This window comes from Balaenoptera physalus (assembly GCF_965194825.1).
Source record: "Balaenoptera physalus genome assembly, chromosome: 5".
Lineage (NCBI taxonomy): Eukaryota > Metazoa > Chordata > Mammalia > Artiodactyla > Balaenopteridae > Balaenoptera > Balaenoptera physalus.
The window spans coordinates 74,731,737-74,751,885 of record NC_138884.1 but is presented as its reverse complement, the minus strand read 5'-3'; the positions used below and the strand labels follow the sequence as shown (position 1 = coordinate 74,751,885).

Sequence of the window (20,149 nt, the reverse complement as noted above, 5' to 3'; positions counted from 1 at the left end):
TTCTCAACACCAGGCTTAATGGACTTTTTCTTGCCCCCACCTTTCTAAGGAGAAGATCCTTCACCCCTTCCAGTCCCCTCACCTGGCTAATTCCTGTTCATCCTTTATAGCCAAGTTAAACATCATTTTCTCACAAAGGAAATGAACCCTAGATCCTAGACTCCCTTTCAATATGTCGCCATAAAGTTCCTTTTCCTAGCAGAATATTCATAATTTTATTTTAATATCTTGTTTAAGGTTTGTCTTTAATAGACTATAATGTCTATGACATCAGAGACTTTATCCATTTTACTGTATTCCTAATACCTTACTTGGTGCTGGGTATATAGTATGTACTCAATACCGGTTGAATGATTTAATAAACAAAAAAATGCATACAGCACAGTGACCTTTTCAGTGAAATATATAATCCAAACATCAGATGTCTTTACTTATTTTTAATGAATAACATGGATGGAAGTAAGAATTTGCACGAAAAATTCTCACAGAACACCAACATATCACTTGTCCTAGACTTAGCATCAGCAAAAGTTGGATAAGGTAATATAACCAAAAATAACAACACTCGTGTTTACACTGTTGACCAGCTCATTGTTGAAACTCTGATCTCTTGCATGGCCCTGTAGTAGTCTGCTTTCTGTGTCTTTCTGATCCCATCTGTTCTTCCTTTATACTCTGTTCCTCTTACATCTCCTCTAATGAGGACATTCTCCTGAGCTTACTTAACCTGCTGGGTTTTTCCCTTTATAGTTGTGCTAATGGATTGATCTGTATAAATCTTTATAAATGAACCCATACCAATCTGTGTCTTCTGTTATAGTCATACATGGAGGTAAAGCATAAAAGATGAGAACCTCTTGTGTTTTTGTTTTCAACCAAAAACATTGTTTTTGTAAAATTTCTAATGATTTTCTTTCTAAAACATTTCTGTTATAAAAAGACAGATAAAATAGTACTGTAGACTTGCATTGCTTACTCTGGTAATTTTGTTTTATTATCTGATGTGAATGAACATCTTCTATAAAATTCTCTTACAGCATCTCCATGAAATGAGTATTTTTGAAAAATCAGAATTAGAGAAAACTGTTGAACATTTGACATGTGTTAATCACCAGGTAATTTATCAAACTGAATTCGGGGTATATTTTGTTGTATGAATGACTATTTTAATTATAGTTTTAATGTGCTGTATGTTTTTAAAATTACAAAATAATATGTTAGAGAAACTGTATAACAGTGACTAGGAGTATGTACTCTGAAGATTGACTACTTGGATTCAAATCCATCTTTGTCACCTATTACCTGTAGGCAAGTTTCTTAAACTTTTCATCCCTTAATTTCTTTATTTGTAAGATAGAAATGGTGCTAATACTTACTTGTTAGAGTTTTTGTGAAAATTAAATGAGTTAATACATATCAAGAACTTAGTATAGTTACTGGCATATCGTAAGCACTCAGTAAGTGTTAGCTATGATTATTGTTGTTTTGCTCTTGTTTAAAAAATCATGTAATACAGACTTAGAGTAAAAAGTGAAAATCATTTTCATTCCTTATTGCTCTCACTAGAGATAGGGCTTTTAACAAATTGGTATGTGTTCTGATAGTCTTTTTATCTTTCTGTGTTTTGTTTTGACTAGTTTCCTTTTCCCTGTCTTCACTGTTTTTATTTGTCTACTAATTCTATCATCTGTTTCTATCAGCTTTGGGCCAGTTGATTTTTTTTCCTCTTCCTCATAGGTTGTATTTTCCTGTTTCTTTGCATGCCTGGTAACTTTAGATTGGATGTCAGACATTGTGAATTTTATTTTCTTGGTTGCTGGAGAGCTTGTATTCCTAGAAACACTCTTGAAGTTCGTTCTGGGATACACTTAAGTCAGATGGAAGTAGCTTGTTACTTTTTGGTTTTGCTTTTAAGCTTAATTAGGTGGGACTAGAATAGCATTTAGTTTCAGACTAATTTTGTTTTACTACTGAAACCAAATCTTTTTGAGTATGCTCACTACCTGTTGCCTCATGAATTATGAGGTTTTCAAATGACTGATGGGAAAAGAAGCTATTCCTGGCCCTGCATGAGCCCTCAGTACTGTTCCCTCTAATTCTTTGATGGTTCTTTCCCTGGCCTTGGGTAGCTCTCTGTGAGCTGAGCTCTACTCAGCTGAAGATTCAAGGGGCACCCTTTATAGATCTCTGGTGCTCTTACTCTGTGCAGTTCTCCTGCAGTATCCGCCCTGCGAATTCTAACTGCTTTGGCCTCCCTTGACTCTCAGTCCTGTATTCTGAACTTAGGGGAATCACCAGGTCCAGCTGGTTTCTTTCCCTGTGCCACAGCCTGGAAATTCTTCAGGCAATAAACTGGAACAATTATAGGGCTCATCTCACTTGTTTCATTTCTCAGGGGTCACTATCCATCATTGCCTAATGCCCAGTGTCTTGAAAACCATTGTTCCATATACTTTGCCCAAATTTTTAGTTATTTCAGGTAGAAGGGTCCCTGTCACTCTAGCCTGCCCAGAATCTGAAAGCAAGAATTAATGAACTGGAAAATATATCTGAAGTACTAGAAGTCATTGGAAAGAGACTAGGAGATAGAAAATATAAAATAAGTTAAAGCCTTAGAGAATAAAGTGAGAAGTTCCTACATTTATTTAGTCAAAATTCTAGGAGAATATAATAAAATACGGGAGAGGCTGTATTTGAAGACATAATAACTGATACTTCTCTAGGTATGATAGAAAACACAGGAATCCTCTGATTCAGGATGTACAGTGAATTCCAGTAGCATGACAAATCCCAAGCAAGATAGTTAAAAAGAAAATCCATACCATTTTTATAGCAATAAATAATACAAGATACCTGTGCATAATTTTGCATGATCTTAATAGAAAACATTTTGCATCCTTACTGAAAGACATTAAGGAAGACCTAAATAAGTGGAGAGATGTATCCAATTTATTAAAAAGGTGACAGATATTATGTTTATAAAAAAATGTACATTCTCCCCAAATTCATCTGTAGAGTTGATGTAGTTTCAGCTGAAATCCCAAGAAGATGGGTGGGTGGGTGGATGTGTGTGAGAGTGAACACTGACAATAGATTTTAAAATTTACGTGGAAGCAAAGAGCCAAGAATCACAAAGAAATTTTAAAGAAGAATGTAGTGTGGAACTTGTCTTACTAGATATGAAGGCTTTAGAGTCATTAATTAAGATAGGGTGGTAGTGCTCAGGGATTAAGAGAGTGGTAAAACCCAGTAGAGAGCAAACCCACAAATTATGGAAATTTGATATTTAGAGGACTCAGATGAATGGGGTAAGAGAGGATTATTCAGTAATTTATTGTTTCTGGGACAATTGACTGTTCATATATATGTATATAAAAAAGGAATTGGGGACTTCCCTAGTGGTCCAGTGGGTAAGACTCTGCACTCCCAATGAAGAGGGCCCAGGTTCGATCCCTGGTCAGGGAACTAGATCACACATGCATGCCGTAACTAAGAGTCCGCATGCCGCAACTAAAAGATCCCACATGTCGCAACGAAGATCTCACGTGCTGCAACTAAGACCCGGCGCAGTCTAGATAGATGGATGGATGGATAGATAGATAGATAGATAGATAGATAGATAGATAGATAGATAGATTTTTTTTTAATAAAAAATAAAATAAAAGAGGAATTGGATCCTACCTAAAATATACCAGACCCAAAAATCAGTTCAAGGTTACTTGCAGCCTTGAATGTTCAAGAAATAGCTACAAATTTTAGAAGAAAATTCAAGAGGAAAATCTTTTTTACCTTGGCAAAATAATAATAATAGCAATCATTTATATAGCATTTACTGTGTGTCAGGTACATTTCTCAACATTTTATGTATATTCATGTATATAATTTTAATTCTCACAACAACCATAAGAAGTAAATGCTAATATTATCCTTATTTCACAGATAAGGAAACAGAGGGGAAGCTTGCCCAAGATCACACAGCTAGCAGGTGTCTGGTGCCAGTGTTTGCTCCTAAACAAGACACAAATAAGTTTATTCCTTTAAAGAAAACATAGATAATTAGGACCACATTGACAAGAACATCTTTGTTTATCAAATAGCCATAAATTGAAAAGACAAGCCGCTAATGCAGAGAACAACTTACCATACATTTAACCTAAAAAAAACTCAACAGAAGATGTGAATTGACACTTCATGGCAGAAGAAATTATAAATGGTTAATAAATATAAAAGATGTTCTACCTCAGTAATAGGGGAAATACCAATTACAACCACAGCAAAATCATTTCACATCCATCAGGTCATCAGAAATTAACAAGTTATAGCTAGTATTATTAGTGAGTTTGTGAAGCTTCTGGGAGTGCAAACTGGTGGTACCTCTTTGGAGAATAATTTGGCATTGTTCTAGGTTAGCAAAGGCATACTCTATTAGCCAGCAAATCCATTTCTAGATATGAACCCTGGATCAAAATCAATAAACTATGGCCCCTAGACCAAATCTGGTCTCCTGTCTGTTTTTGTAATAAAGTTTTTATTGGAACACAGCCATGCTTATTTGTTAATACATTGCTTATGGCTGTTTCTTTGTTACAGTAGAGTAGTGGCAAAGGACCATATGGCTCACAAAACCTAAAATGTTTACTCTCTGACAGAAAAAAGAAAACAATCTGGATGTCAGTTGTGAGGAAAATAAACAGTGGTAAGTCATACAATGGTGTGTTACAGAGCAACAAAAATGAATGAATAATAGCTACAAACATCAACATGTATGAATCTTGCAAATATGATGTTGAAGAAAACATGCAGTATGATTCTGCTTATGTAATGTTCAAAAACATGCTAACCTAAACTGTAAATTGTTTGGAGATTCATACAAATGTGATGTGCTAAGGAAAAGCAAGAAATGAGAAACAGAAGACTCAGGATAGTGGATACTGTGGGCAGGAGTTAGGGGATGTCATTGGAGACTGCTCACAGTAGTTTCAAAGGTTCAGGTAATATTTTTTAAGCCAGGTGATGGGTACACAAATGTTCCTGTTTTTAATCTTTATACTACACATGTACTCTTGTTTGAACAAGAATTCTGGAAGATTTTTAGTGCAAAAAAATTTTTCCTTTCCCACCTCTGTATCCCACAAATTACCATCCACAGCTCTCTTTCCTGGTGTTTACCTCCCTGTTTCTAAATAATGTGCTTGTGCTATTTAGTCTTTATTGATTTAAGGTTATTTAGTGAGTCTCCGTGATGGTAGATGATGGATTAGCACTCCCCTTTTCTTCCCCCATTACATAGTTTAATTACATATTTTGCTCACTTAAGTAGTTATTGTTTATATTACCAAGACTTCTCGTGGTTTACGGCTCAGCCAAGTGGGACAGTACTACACTTACCTTTTTTCTTGTAGACCATTTTCCTGGAGTTAATAATAATTGCTTTTGTTTTGTTTTGTTTCATTTTGTTTTTTGTTACTTTTCTGTTTTTCATTGCTAATTTTTATCAAGAACTCCACCTCTGCCACATGCCTTTCACTATTTTTTGAGTTTTCAAACTTACCAGTTCTGGTCTTTTTCCCCCGAATACCTCCCTTCTTGAGCTTTCTATCTTGCTTCATGATGGCCTATGTCTCTCCATAGCTGTCCTCATAAGACTGCCTGTCCCCCTCTCCTGTGTTGAACCTCATGTTTTCTTCTTTTCTTGGTTTATTCCTTCATTATGGTATAGCATCTTCTCCAGCAGTTTCCTGAAAAAGAATACATGGGAGGAAATTTTTTTGGTACTCTGCTTGTCTGAAAATGTCTTTATTCAACTTTCATAATTTATGATTTGGCTTAGGCATATGGCAGTCTACACTGGAAAATTATTTTCACTAAAAATTTTGAATACTGTTCTCCATTGGTCTTTCAGCTTTCTTTGAGATGTCTGATGCTATTCTTTTCTGAGTCCTCTGTACATGACATGTTTTTATTTCTGAAAGGATTTGGGGTTTTCTCTTTATCTTATGTTTTCAATTTCTTTGGTAATTTACTCTACTCTTCTGTTTTCTCTCTCTGGAGCTTTATTTGTTGGTTTTAGACTTCCTAAAGAAATCTAATGTTCTTATCTTTTCTCCTTTATTTTCTCTTTGACTTTTTGTTCTGCTTTCTGGGAGATTGCCTCAACTTTGTCTTTTAGCCCTTCTATTGATTTTTTTAATATATTTGATTTCCAAGAAAACTTTCTAGAAAGAGATAACTGGGGTATGAGTGTCCCAGTATATAGACTTTCAGCCAACCTCCTTGTTCAGTTCTCCTTGTGACCCCACCCCACAGCTTCATGCCTCCATGTGTTGAGCTTCTTCAGGGTAAGTCAACTGGCTGCGCTCATTGGTATTCCCTACTGTGGCCATTTTAGGTCAGTGATTCTCTACTGGGGTCAGTTCTGCCTCCTAAGAGATATTTGGCAATATCTGGAGAATTTTTGTCTGTCACAGTTAAGGGAAAAAGTACTTCTTGTATCTGGTAAGCAGAGGGCAGGGATGCTGCTAAACGTCCTACAGTGCACAGGACGGCCCTCACAACAAAGAATTACCTGGCCTCAAAGGTCATTAGTTCCTAGGTTCAGACCCTGCTTTAGATTGTATATATCTTTCTTCCACTCTGAACCACTCTCTGCTCTTTGTCTTCCACAAGTTTTTGAAGTCACGTGTTCACCCTTGTTTTCTCTCTTGTTCTCTCTGTATTATGAGTATATAACCTTCTTATTTCTTTACTGTCATTTTAGCACTGTTTCCAGAAGAAGGGATGTTAAAAATGTGTGTGGTCAGTCTACAGTTTCAACTGGAAGACTTAAATTTTTCACTAATGTTTCTTGGTTTTGAATTTTGTATGTAGATCATTATTGCATCTAGAATTTATTTTTGTACGTAAAATAAAATAGAATCTAGCTAATTTTTTGTCTCCAGTGAGTGGCTATCCCAGCTCTATTTTTAAAGAGTTTATTCTTTTCCCACTTTCTTAAAATGCTGCCTTTCCTAAACTTACATTTGTGATGTATCTGCTTGTCCATATGTGAAATCCATACTATCTTAATTATAGTAGCTTTTTCATTTATTTTGATATCTCATAAAGCAAGTCTAGCTGCAGTCTTCCTCCTGCCCCCCATTCTTACTGTTTTTTCTTAACTTTCTTTTTTCCTAAATAAATTTTAGAATGAAATCTAAGTCACCCCTCTAATTTTAAAAACGTTGTGTCAGGATTCTTACTGAAATTTTATTGAATTTACAATTATTTCAGGAAATTTTAATCCGTTTCCAATATTGTGTTCCCATTCAGAAACATGGTGTGTCTTCATATTAAGTCAGGTTGTGTTTTACGCTCTTCAGGAAAATGTTACAGGTTCCTCATATAAATCTTGTCCATTTTGTGTTTGGGTTACGGTATTTTCTGCTCTGATTTTTCTTCAGTTCAGTCCTAGCTACTTTTCTTTTTAGAAATTTCTCAAAATTTTGGTCTGCTAGTGGTTTCCCCTCATTGCTGTTATGGATACATTCTTTTCTTCCTTTCTTGCCTTTCTTTTTTGGTATCTTTTCTTTGATTTCAATGATATTGAAGAGGAGAGAGAGAAAAATGTGTTTGCCTATTCTGACGTCTAGAACCTAAAGTGTACACATGACTTTTAAAGTATTTTTAAATAAATCTAATTTATTTCCTTAGTTTTCTTCCAGAAATATTATGAAAGAGTGCTTAAGGAAAAGAAACTGAGACACATACCTATTAATTTTTGAACTTTAATTATAGCTTGAAAATGAAAAATGTGAATTAAAGTCTAAAATGTTAAAAATGAAAGAAACAATAGAGGCTTTAGAGAAAAAAGTAAAACTCCAAACTCAAAAACTTAGCCATGTGGCTGGTGACTCATCTCATCAGAAAACAGAGATGAACTCACTTAGGTAAGTTTATTGAAAGTTTCTTTTCTCTTCCGGGAACAAGCTTGTTGCTATATAAGGTTCATAATGGTGGCATTTTGGACTAGGCCTTTGAAAAGCAGTAGTTCTCAAAGTTGGCTTTGCAGCAGAATCACTTGGGGAGCTTTTGTAAAGTATGGATTTAGGGACTGATCTCTGGAGGTTCCTGTTCACTGAGTGAATCTGGGTAAGTTTTGAGTATCTGTACTTTTAAAGACTTTCATAGCTTGATATGATTGCAGGCAAATTTTTGTACCTACCTCCTTCTAAAATCTCCCTAACAGATACAGGCGTACTTTGTTTTATTGTGCTTCAGTTTATTGTGCTTTGCAGATGTCGTGTTTTTTACAAATTGAAGGTTTTTGGCAATCCTGCATCAAGCAAGTTTATTGGTGGCGTATTTCCAACAGCATTTGCTCACTTCGTGTTTCTGTGTCACATTTTGGTAATTCTTGCAATATTTCAAACTTTTTCATAATTATTATATTTGTTATGATCTGTGATCAGTGAGCTTTGTCTATTACTACAACTCACTGAAGGCCCAGATGATGGTTAGTATTTTTTAGAAATAAGGTTTTTTAAATTAAGGTATGTGCATCGTTTTTTTCAGACATAATGCTATTGCACACCTAATAGACTACAGTATAGTACAGACATAACTTTTATTTTTATTTACTTATTTTTTTAATGGCTTTGAATTTTTAATTTAATTTTTTTTATTGAAGTATAGTTGTTTACAATGCTGTGTTTCTGGTGTACAGCAAAGTGATTCACTTATACATATGTGCATATATATATATATTTATACATATACACACATACATACTTTTTCTTATTCTTTCCGTTATGATTTATAACAAGATATTGATTATAGTTCTCTGTGCTATACAGTAAGACCTTGTTGTTTATTTTATATATAGTAGTTTGTATCTGCTAATCCCAAACTCCTAATTTATCCCTTCCCCCTTCCCCTTTGTTAACCATAAGTTTGTTTTTTATGTTTGTGAGTATTAAACATAATTTTATATGCCCTGGGAAACCAAAAAATCCACATGATTCACTTTATTGCCATATTTTCTTTTGTGGTCTGGAACCAAACCCACAATATCTCGAAGGTATGCCTGTACTTCAGATTATTTGTACTCCTTAGTGTAGAATTGCTGGAAATTACAGAGTTTTTTGCTACCTATGTCATTGTTCTTCTCGTTCTTCTTTCAAAGAAATGTAAAATCAGAATATTTATATACAGAGTCTAAAAGGTGATGTGTCTGAAAAATGGTAAAAAAAAGTCAGTATGGCCCAAGTAGGCTGTATCTACAGGTTGAAGTCAGGTAATAAAGAACTTGGTATGATAACCAAGAGTGTCTGGATTTTATCTTACAAACATGGAGAACAAACAGATTTTTAACCAAGGGGGTGACTTCCTACCATTCCTCTTAGGAAGTGAACTCTCACAAAAATAGGGAAGGTGAATTTGGAGTCTTAAGAGACTGATGGCAGACAATGGAGACAATGTGTCTGGAGTGAAACAGTGACAATGAACTTGGAGAACAGTGGCCAGATTTAGGAAACATTTGTTACACAAAATCAAAACAAACTAGGTAATAAGACAAAGAGCTGGCTGTTTGTCTGTTTAATTAAGGAATACTGTTTAGGAAGAACTAAGGTAGAAGCTTCTTTTTCCGTTTTGGTTTTTTTTTTTTCCTTGCAAGGCACTACATACATCCTATGAAGGAGAGCTACCTGAATGGAATGGCCTCTCCCCCTCTGGTTCATGTCTATGTTCAACTCCAAAGTACAAATACCATGGTATATTTCTATCACCCAGAATTACTAGTCTACCCTTTTCTGTTTTGTGTCCAGATGAATGGAGCTGCATTTAGTCCATTTTGCTTTTTCCTTCAAACTATATCTATAACTCCCCTTTCCTTCCCTCACAGAATGCCCTTTCCAGTCTTATAAGACAGAGCTTTCAGTGCCCTCCCTTGGATCCCCTACCGTGCGGCTCCTTTGGCGTTTTCTCTGCTATACTAGTACCCTTTTCTCTTACCCAGTCTGCTACTTCCCTCACCTAGGAATAATCCAGTCACTGTGTTATAGGAATGGGTTGTGGAGAATTTTCTTTTTACCTTGTTATAGGAATGGGTTGTGGAGAATTTTCTCTTTACCTTTGTTTGTCTGTAAACAGAGATAGGTAATAACGGGGGGATTGCAGGATTCCATAACTTTTTTTTGCTCTGACAAATATCAGACTTGTCTCTGAGGAAGGTGTGTCAGTCACATTCTCCATATCAGTATACATTGGTAAACATTAGAACCATGAGTTCAAGCTGTCAAGTTCACATCCAAAGCTGAACCCAATACAAACATAATACCAAGCACTGTTTGGAAATAAAGTTTCCTTGTCCAAACCTCATGCAACTTTTGATATGTTTAATAGAGATCTTGCTGTCCCTTTAATCACATCAAGTTCTGTTTCCCTTAACATGAAGACATTTAAGAAGCTGATACTCAGATAGATAAAGCATATATTCCTTTTCATCCACCTGGTGGGCCCATTTTCTCTTTCCCTCCCTGAGTTAGGCATTTTTCATCAAATTTCAGTGCCACCAAACAGTCTTTTCTATATCAAGCACAGTCTCTAATTGTCCAAATAGAGGATCTTTGGTCTAGTCTCTTGGTGCAGCAGCAGAGGACAATAGCCTTAATCCTTACCACTGCTAGCTATGAGGCTCTAAACATTTAGATTCCTGCAGCTGAAAATACCGTCAGACTGTTTTCATTTCACCTTAGTCTTTAGTTACGCTGTGTACCTTCTTTAAAACTAGAGGGTTATGTACTTATCCAGGATCAAATAAATGCATTAGCGGATTTTCCTGGAAAGAGCCCATAAGCTCTAGTTAGAGTTATTATTATGGCAATAAGTATCAGCTTTTATAGTAGAGTGTGTTTGTATATTCAGAAAACCAAATATAACTGGTCTCCTTTGAGAAGTATTTATTTGTTAAGGGAATTGAGAACCATTTTAGATAAGGCTCATAGATTCCTTAGGATGCCTAAGAATTATCTTCTGGGCATGCCTAACATTTTTTTCTACCAAGAAAAGAAGAGGAGCCAGGGCCCTAAGTAGGACAGCTGAGCTCATGGAACTGGACTTAGAAGGGCCAAGGGACCTAGGACCACCAGATATAAATCATCATCCCTTTGCAGAAATGTGAAAGAAAAGCCAGTCCTGATCCCTTTTCCCCTCTCTCAGTTATCAAGAGATGATACTTTCTCAGTTAGTGGTGGGTCATAACCATAGAGTCTTGGAGACATCTGAAATAAAACAGGGATACCAAAAAAAAAAAAAAAAACAGCGATACTGGGCTTCCCTGGTGGCACAGTGGTTAAGAATCCACCTGCCAATGCAGGAGACACAGGTTCGAGCCCTGGTCCGGGAAGATCCCACATGCCGCAGAGCAGCTAAGCCCGTGCGCCACAACTACTGAGCCTGTGCTATAGAGCCCACGAGCCACAACTACTGAAGCCCATGTGCCTAAAGCCCATGCTCTGCAACAAGAGAAGCCACTGCAATGAGAAGCCTGCACACCGCAACGAAGAGTAGCCCGCTCTCCACAACTAGAGAAAGCCCATGGGCAGCAACAAAGACCCAACGCAGCCAAGAATAAATTAATTAATTAATTAATTTTAAAAAACAGGGATACCATATCAATCTCTCTTTCTTCTAAGAGGCCATTAAAATTCCAAACCTACACCTCTTAGATGGAGCTTCAGCTCCATTTTACAACTTGAACACTTCTTATGAATAAAGGACCCTTTATGATGCTGTCTTTGTTTAAAATATACTCCATCATGAAGAGAATTACTTTTGCCCCCTAAGATGAAAACATGTATACATCCATGTACTGTAATAAAACTGAGGAATCTGAAGCTCAGAGAGATGGTCTTATCCAGCCACATGGCTGGTAAGTAGAGAGCTAGAATTTTGATTCTAAGTTTTATTGCTTCGCTCTCTGGTGGGAAGTCATCACTTCCCTTTGCTTTTTGCTTATAGCACTTTCGAAGCTAAGAAATTAGCTCATCCTAGCAACTTAGTGCTCAACAGTTTCTCAAATTTTCCTTTCCAAACACCATGATGACATATAATATGATAGTCACTCAACTATTCTTTCCTATGAACTTTATACCTCAGTTCTTTCGTTAAGAAGACCTTTATCTTAGCAGCAATCCTTCTGTCAGAAAGTTACCACCGAGGTCTGTGTGGAATCTCTATTATTCCCTTGCCTGTCTACACTAGAATATGAAAAGGCAAAGCTATTTTTAAGACTCACTAAGGGCCTTCTTTATATGTATAATCAATCAAGATGTTATCCTGCCTTCATTTATCAACCCTACTTTCATTAGGAATTAACCCTGCTAATGAACTTAGATGTAAAAAAATCTTTACTTTTCTACCTAGGGTTTCAAGCACTGCCAACTACTGGGTGTCCTTCATTAGGAACTCTGGGAGCCATTCCATTTTTGAAAGGATTCTTTATAGCTTACTGGCAGACATTTTCCCTTCCACATAGAAGATGTCCTGTGCTCTTCGTAGTAGTCAATGTGATGTAGTAGAAAAACATGGATATCAGGGTAGACTAAACTGGATTTATATGTTTTCTTTGCCTTAATAGCTTTGCCATCTTGAACACGTTATTAGTTATTTGTTTCTATAATATCGAGATAATGGTTCTAATTATGGAACTGTCCTAGGAATAAATGAGCTAATGTCTGTAAATTATCAGTACAGTGAATGTTAGCTTTCTTTTTTCTCCACTCCGTGTAGTTATATCCCTCAGAGTAATAGCTGTAGCTTTTACAAGCAGCTTGAATACAGTGAGTCACCTGGACCTCACAGATGATTTTATGAAGTAAAATTGCTTGAACCGAGAGTCTTGCTGACTTGGTTTTATTTGGTTGTGCAATTCTAAAGAAGTCAGCCTCACCTTGACTTCCCTCCCTGCCTCTGGGTCATCATTCACTTGCTATTAGAGCAGTCAGGGTCATGTCTTTTGTGTTTCAGAATATCTCAGTGTTGCATGTAAAACTTCTTCATTTCTGTGGGAGATGTCCCATCTTATTAGTGGTTTCAGAATCCAACCTCCTCCCTATTAGGCAATTCTAAGCTAAGCCACCTTTAGTATCTTCTACTATCTCATCTTCAAACAAACCCTAAAAGGAACCTGTGGAAGTCCCCAGTAAATAGCCTAATGTGAGAGCCATATTTTTCCAGCAAGGCCAGGCTAAGAATTCCTAGACCAGGACTAAAAGCTTCCAAAGACCCTAGATGACATGAGAGCAAATTCTTGTTACTTCTGAAAAAAAATTAATCTTACGGATCAGTAAAGGATTCGTCTGAAATTGTCTTTATTTTTGCTGTATGTCCTTTTTTTTTTGCTCCCTGAAACCAGTCTTTAGTCTTAAATCCTCATTGCACTACAGTAAATACCTATTTCCCTGTTTACTATGACCTCCAGTTGACTACCTATCAAAAAAAGTCAGAATGTGAAGCAGAATTAAAAGCTTGCTGGTCAGGATGGTCAGGATCTTGAAGTGCTAGGCCATTCTGTAAAAACAAGACTTTTCCTTTGCCTTGACTATTGGAAATAGATTTTAAGAGAAAGAGGGTTGATATTAGGAAACTGAGAAAAGCTTTAAAACTACTAGGAAGAAAAAAAAAAAAAACTACCAGGAAGCCTCTAGAAAAATGTATACAATTAATTTGATTTTTACACCATATTATTTTGAGGAAGATGGAACAGTTTTGAAGAAAGGAATAATATATATAGTATAATGCCCTTGATTATACTGGAAGAGCTTTAAAATAAGGAATAAAAGAAACTTTAAAAATAAGAGAAATATTTGTTAAGATCTTTCATTAAAAAAAAATTATTTCTACCAGAGATAAAGAATACCATTTGTTTTTGTCCACTGACTCTTTAGTCTAGTAAATGAGCAGCTACAGCGGTCACTTGAGGACTCTGAGCACCAACTTTCCATGAAAAGAAGTGAACTTGAATCAGCACAAGCACAAGTTAAAATACTGGAGGAAAAAATAGGTAAGTATTCTTAAATGTTGTTTTTGCTAATCCTAATTTACTTTGTCTAACAAACACTTCTTTTTCATTTATAGGTAAACTACACTTCAAGATGACTTCACAGAATGAGGAGGCTCATGTAATGAAAAAGACCATTGGTGTTATTGATAAAGAAAAAGACATTCTTCAGGAGACTGTAGATGAGAAGACAGAAAAGATTGCAAACTTGCATGAAAACCTAGCTAATAAAGTATGTGACTGTTAAGTAATGTTATCCAGCATCTGAACAGAAAAGCTTATTTTATTCTCCGTTTTAGATATGCAGTTCTTACTGCCTGTGTACAAGTTCCTAAGACCCAAGGCCGTATCTTCTAATGTGTTTAAATTTCATTTTATACCAATAATTTGAATCTTTAAAAGTTCTATTTCTAGAATACAGTTTTATCATATATGACTATAGCAAACTCAAGGAACAATTCACATTCTTAGAGTGGGTAGAAATATGCCAATATATGAAATATAATTGGTACATGGAAATATGTTTACTTGGAGGTTTCTTTTGTAACATAATTTATATAATTGGATTTAAACTATATAAAAGTGACATTGTATCAATTCAAATGAAGACATTTCTATATGAATGGTTTAGAATCTTACATATTTTTATAATTTCTATAGGAAAAAGCTATTTCTCAGATGAAGATAACAGTCTCAGAGTATGAATCTTCTATGAAGTAAGTAATCAATGGAACGGCATCCAGCTTTTTTAGAAATTTTCAGTGAATGCAGCTTTATCTATTTGAATAGCAATCTGGCAATAGGAAAATTTCTTTTTCAGTTTTCCTATTTTTACCAGTATCAGTTATTTTCTCAGTTTCCTGCATGGAAATGTTATCCTCTTTAACTTTCTCCCTTCCTCTGTCATCCACATCTAAACAATTATGTCTTATTAATTATTCTTTTACATACCTACTTGCTCCTTATTTCTACTGTAATTACCCTGTGCAGGCCCTAATCATTAAAACTCAGATTACCCTAGTAGCCAGTGTTGAATTTATTCCACATCTAAACCTTTTTGAACATTGTTACAAGACTTTACATTTTATGTCTGGTCTCTCTACTTCAAGACAAAAGTCACTAATTGTATTTATTTTATACACCCTTACATATTATATAATAGTGGGGACTTAAACATTAAATAAGTGCCAATTGAATTGTTTATGTTCTGCTCCTAACACTTGAAAGTCTTCTGTTTTTACTTGACTTTTAGAATAATAAATTTATTTTATGACTTTATTTGCACATAACGATTGGTAGAGATCTAAAATATCTGCTTCACCTAATCAGTATCTTAATGAAGTAGTTGTAATTTCTTTTTTTAAATTTTATTGCAGTATGGTTGATTTATAATGTGTTAATTTCTGCTATACAGCAAAGTGATTCAGTTATATATATATATTCTTTATCATATTCTTTTCCATTATGTGTTTTTTTGGTTTTTTTGGCTGCATTGGGTCTTCATTGCTGCGTGTGGGGTTTCTCTAGTTGCGGTGAGCGGGAGCTACTCTTCGTTGCGGTGCACAGGCTTCTCATTGTGGTGGCTTCTGTTGTTGCAGAGCACAGGCTTTAGGTGCGCGGGCTTCAGTAGTTGCAGTGCGTGGGCTCTAGGGCATGCGGGCTTCAGTAGTTGTGGCTCGCGGGCTCTAGAGCGCAGGCTCAGTAGTGGTGGGGCACGAGCATAGTTGTTCCGAGGCATGTGGGATCTTCCCGGACCAGGGATCGAACCTGTGTCCCCTGCATTGGCAGGCAGATTCTTAACCACTGCACCACCAGGGAAGTTTCCCATTATGGTTTATTATAGGATACTGAATATAGTTCCCTGTGTTATATAGCAGGACTTGTTGTTTATCCATTCTGTAATACTAGTTTGCATCTGCTAATCCCAAACTCCCAATCCTTCCCTCCTCCAGCCCCCTCCCCATTGGCAACCACAGTCTATGTCTGTGAGTCTGTTTCTGTTTCTTCGATATGTTCATTTGTGTCATATTTTAGATTCCACATATAAGTGGTACCATATGGTATTTGTCTTTCTCTTTCTGACTTATTCATTTAGTATGATAATCTCTAGGTCCCTCCATGTTGCTGCAAATGGCTTTATTTCATTCTTTTTAATGGCTGAGTAGTCTTCCATTGTATATATGTACCACATCTTCTTTACAGATTTCACTGTCAGTGGACATTTAGGTTGCTTCCATGTCTTGGCTATTGTAAATAATGCTGCTATGAACATAGGGGTGTGTGTATCTTTTTAAATTATAGTTTTGTCTGGGTATAGGCCCAGGTGTGGGTTTGTTGCATCATATGGTAACTCTCTTTTTAGCTTTTTAAGGAACCTCCATACTGTTCTCCATAGTGGCTGTATCAATTTACATTCCCACCAACAGTGTAAGAGGGTTCCCTTTTCTCCACACCCTTTCCAACATTTATTATTTGTAGACTTTTTAATGTTGGCCATTTTGACTGGTGTGAGGTGGTACCTTACTGTAGCTTTGATTTTCATTTCTCTAATAATTAGCAATGTTGAGCATCTTTTCATGTGCCTATTGGCCACCTGCATTTCTTCTTTGGAGAAATGTCCATTTAGATCTTCTGTCCAGTTTTTGCTTGGGTTGTTTGTTTTTTTGTTATTGAGTTGTATGAGCTGTTGGTATACACCCTTGTTGGTTGCATCATTTACAAATATTTTCTCCCAGTCCATAGGTTGAGTAGTTGTAATTTCTTGCATTCCTAGTATACTTAAATCAGAGTACAACAGTTCTCTTGTAAATGAACTAAATTTTCCAAAAGCTTTCTTTATTACTGCTAACCACCCATGTAACAGCCAGCTAAAGGAAACACTGATTAATCGGGACCGTGAGATAAGCAGCCTCCGGCGCCAACTTGATGCAGCTCACAAGGAACTTGATGAAGTAGGAAGAGCTAAAGAAATGTCTTTTAAGGAAAACAGAAGATTACAGGATGATCTGGCTACAGTGGCAAGAGAAAACCAGGTATGAGCACAATGCATAAACTTTGATAGTTTTATAGTATACAGTTATACAATATATTCATTGTTTGCTAAATTTTAAAGCTCTAAATATGCTTTCTAAATTTTAATTATATAAATATCAACAACAAAAGAAATAATTCTTTAAGGAGAACAGTGTTTATAAGGGTATTTTAAAATGTGGTTTAGAATGCTGCGGTATATTACAGGGTGTCTAATGGGTACAACTGTAGTCCCCTCACCATTGTGGTCTTTGTTGCAAGGAATCCTGAAGCTGGGAGCATGGTGTTCTCTATGGCAGAAATTGGTGTTACCCTACTGGGTGAGGACCTCAGCATCACCCCCAGGGCAAAGTTGCTGTGTTTTAAAGACCCATGATAGATTTTAATTATTCATACTTACTTCCAGTGGCTTAGAGATATGCCTGTAAGTTAATTAATGAATAGTTTAGAATGGCAAATACTAAAAGGTATTGGTTTTGTTTGTGCTGGTTTATTAAAGGATTACACCAAGAAAACCAATGATTTTCTTATTTTAAATATTTTAAAAAATTATTCAATATAGAGCATATTGCTGATACATATATTTTTAAATGTCAACCCCTGAGCGTAGCTAGCCCTTAGTTTAAATACCAGATATGTGGTCACATATATTGTGGGAGATATATGGTAATATTTGGTTAAAAAGTCAAGATCAGTCAAGAAAAACATGTGAAAATAACAGTCAGGAACAGTTTTCCTTTTTTCCTACTCTCACTTATTCCCCAAATTCAGAAACAGCTATTTGAACATGAATAGAACTCATTAGGTGCTACATTGATTTTAGATTTGTCTTCAATTTTCTGATTTATAGCAAATTTCATTGGAATTAGAAGCAGCAGTGCAAGAAAAAGAAGAAATGAAGAGTAGAGTTCATAATTACATAACTGAAGTGTCACGATGGGAGAGCTTAATGGCTGCTAAGGTGAAAAAACATTGTTTAGGTTGGACTTAAGACTGATTTTTTTTAACTTTTTCATGTTTCTTTATTCTGTCTCCTCTATTAGATATTAACATATGAAAGTGGAGATCTTGCCTACTGTCTTTGTATATTTTCTTACAGATCTTACTTAGTATAGTGTCTGCACAGATAGCTTATGCTTCCTAAATTAAAACAAAAATCCCAATGTGTGTATATGTTTATGACATGGGTATTCCAGTGAGTAATGATGACTAATTTAGAAACAATTTGATTGTGGTTAAACCAGGAAAGAGAAAATCAAGATTTGTTAGATAGATTTCAGATGCTTCATGACCGTGCTGAAGACTGGGAGGTCAAAGCCCATCAAGCTGAGGGAGAAAGCAGCTCAGTTCGACTGGAACTTCTTTCTATTGACACAGAGAGGAGACACCTTCGAGAAAGAGTGGAGCTACTAGAAAAAGAAATTCAGGAGGTAATATATTCATTGGTCTCGCACAGACAGAATTTAGTAAAACAGAAAACATTCAAAGGCACTTTATTGAAGTGAGGTTTACGCATTGGTAAAAATCAAGTTCAATGGTAATCTGTTATTAATTCTGGTAATTTGCTTAGGAGAGCCCCATTACTTTTATATTGTAAGTAAAATATACATAATATATTGTATACATAATATACAAATATACATATACATGATATAAAATTTACCATTTTAACCATTTTTAAGTATACAGTGGCAATTAGTACATGCATATTGTTGTGCAACTATCACCACCATCCTTCTTCAGAAGTTTTTCATCTTCCCCAGTTAAAACTCTGTACCCATTAAATACTAACTCCCCATTCTCCCCTCCCCCAGCCACTGACAACCACCATTCTACTTTCTCTCTCTATGAATTTGACTACTCCATGTCCCTCTTATAAGTGGAGTCATACAATATTTGTCTTTTTGTGACTGAATTATTTTACTTAGGCCTAAGGTTCACTTAAATCTCAAGGTTCACCCATGTTGTAGCATGTGTCAGAATTTCATTCCTTTTTAAGGCTGAATAATATCCCATTGTATGCATATACCACAGTCTAAACATTCATCTGTCAATGAACATTTGGTTTGCTTCCTTCTCTGGCTATTGAAAATAATGCTGCTATGAACATGGATGTACAATATCTATTCGAGTCTTTATTTTCAGTTCTTTAGGATATACCCAGACATGGAATTACTGGATCATATTGTAATTTTATGTTTAATTTTTTGAATAACTACCATACAGTTTTTCACAGGGGCTGCACCATTTTACATTCCCACCTGCAATGTTAGGGTTCCAGTTTCTCCACATCTTCACCAGCACTTGTTATTTTCTGGGGTTTTTTGTTTTGTTTTTCTGTTTTAATAATGGCCATCCCAATGGGAGTGAAGTGGTATTTCATTTTGGTTTTGACTTGTATTTTCTTAATGATTAGTGATGCTGAGCATATTTTGTGTGTTTATTGGCCATTTGTGTATTTTCTTTGGAGAAATATCTATTCAAATCCTTTGCCTAGTTTTTAATCAGGTTGTTTTCTGTTGTTGTTGAGTTGTAGGAATTGTTTGTATATTCTGGATTTCAATCCCTTATTAGATATGTGATTTGTGAATATTTTCTCCCATCTCATGGCTTACCTTGTCACTCAGTTTTATCCTTTGATGCACAGGAGTTTTGAATTTTGATGAAGTCCAATTTATCTATTTTTTTCTTCTTGCCTGTATTTTTGGTGTCATATCTAAGAAATCGTTGCTAAATCCAACATAATGCAGCTTTTCCCCTGTTTTTTTCTATGCGTTTTATAGTTTTAGCTCTTATGTTGAGGTCTTTGATCCATTTTGAGTTAATTTTTATACATGATATAAGGTAAGGTTCCAACTTCATTCTTTTGCATGTGGATTTAAATAAGCTTTTGTCATAAAGACAGTCTAATAAAAGTCTCTTAATAAAATTTTGAGTTTAGTTAAAATATAGGGACCCTAAATAAGTTAGATTGATAAGGAACAGTTGGCTATTAGTTCTACTTTTGTTTTGTTTTGTTGGTATAGTATTGTAGTCGGTTTTTATTTTTTAGAAGAAAGTATTGATTATCTGTAGTGCGTA

The 20,149-nt window shown here is 35.6% G+C and overlaps 1 protein-coding gene across 6 annotated transcripts in view; it reads left to right on the top strand.

Moving 5' to 3' along the window:
• Nucleotides 1-20,149, top strand: part of CEP135 (centrosomal protein 135) — a 78,154-nt gene that overhangs the window by 42,316 nt on the left and 15,689 nt on the right. For 5 of the 6 annotated variants that reach the window (XM_082464445.1, XM_082464443.1, XM_082464446.1 and 2 more), the window contains 8 exons: nt 1,038-1,115; nt 7,774-7,925; nt 13,926-14,041; nt 14,116-14,270; nt 14,699-14,754; nt 16,902-17,070; nt 17,919-18,029; nt 18,313-18,498. In XM_082464445.1, coding sequence (XP_082320571.1) covers nt 1,038-1,115; nt 7,774-7,925; nt 13,926-14,041; nt 14,116-14,270; nt 14,699-14,754; nt 16,902-17,070; nt 17,919-18,029; nt 18,313-18,498 — 1,023 coding nt within the window. Of the gene's footprint in view, nt 1-1,037; nt 1,116-4,649; nt 4,697-7,773; nt 7,926-13,925; nt 14,042-14,115; nt 14,271-14,698; nt 14,755-16,901; nt 17,071-17,918; nt 18,030-18,312; nt 18,499-20,149 lie in introns of all 6 variants that reach the window. The other variant, XM_082464444.1, reaches the window with a different exon arrangement.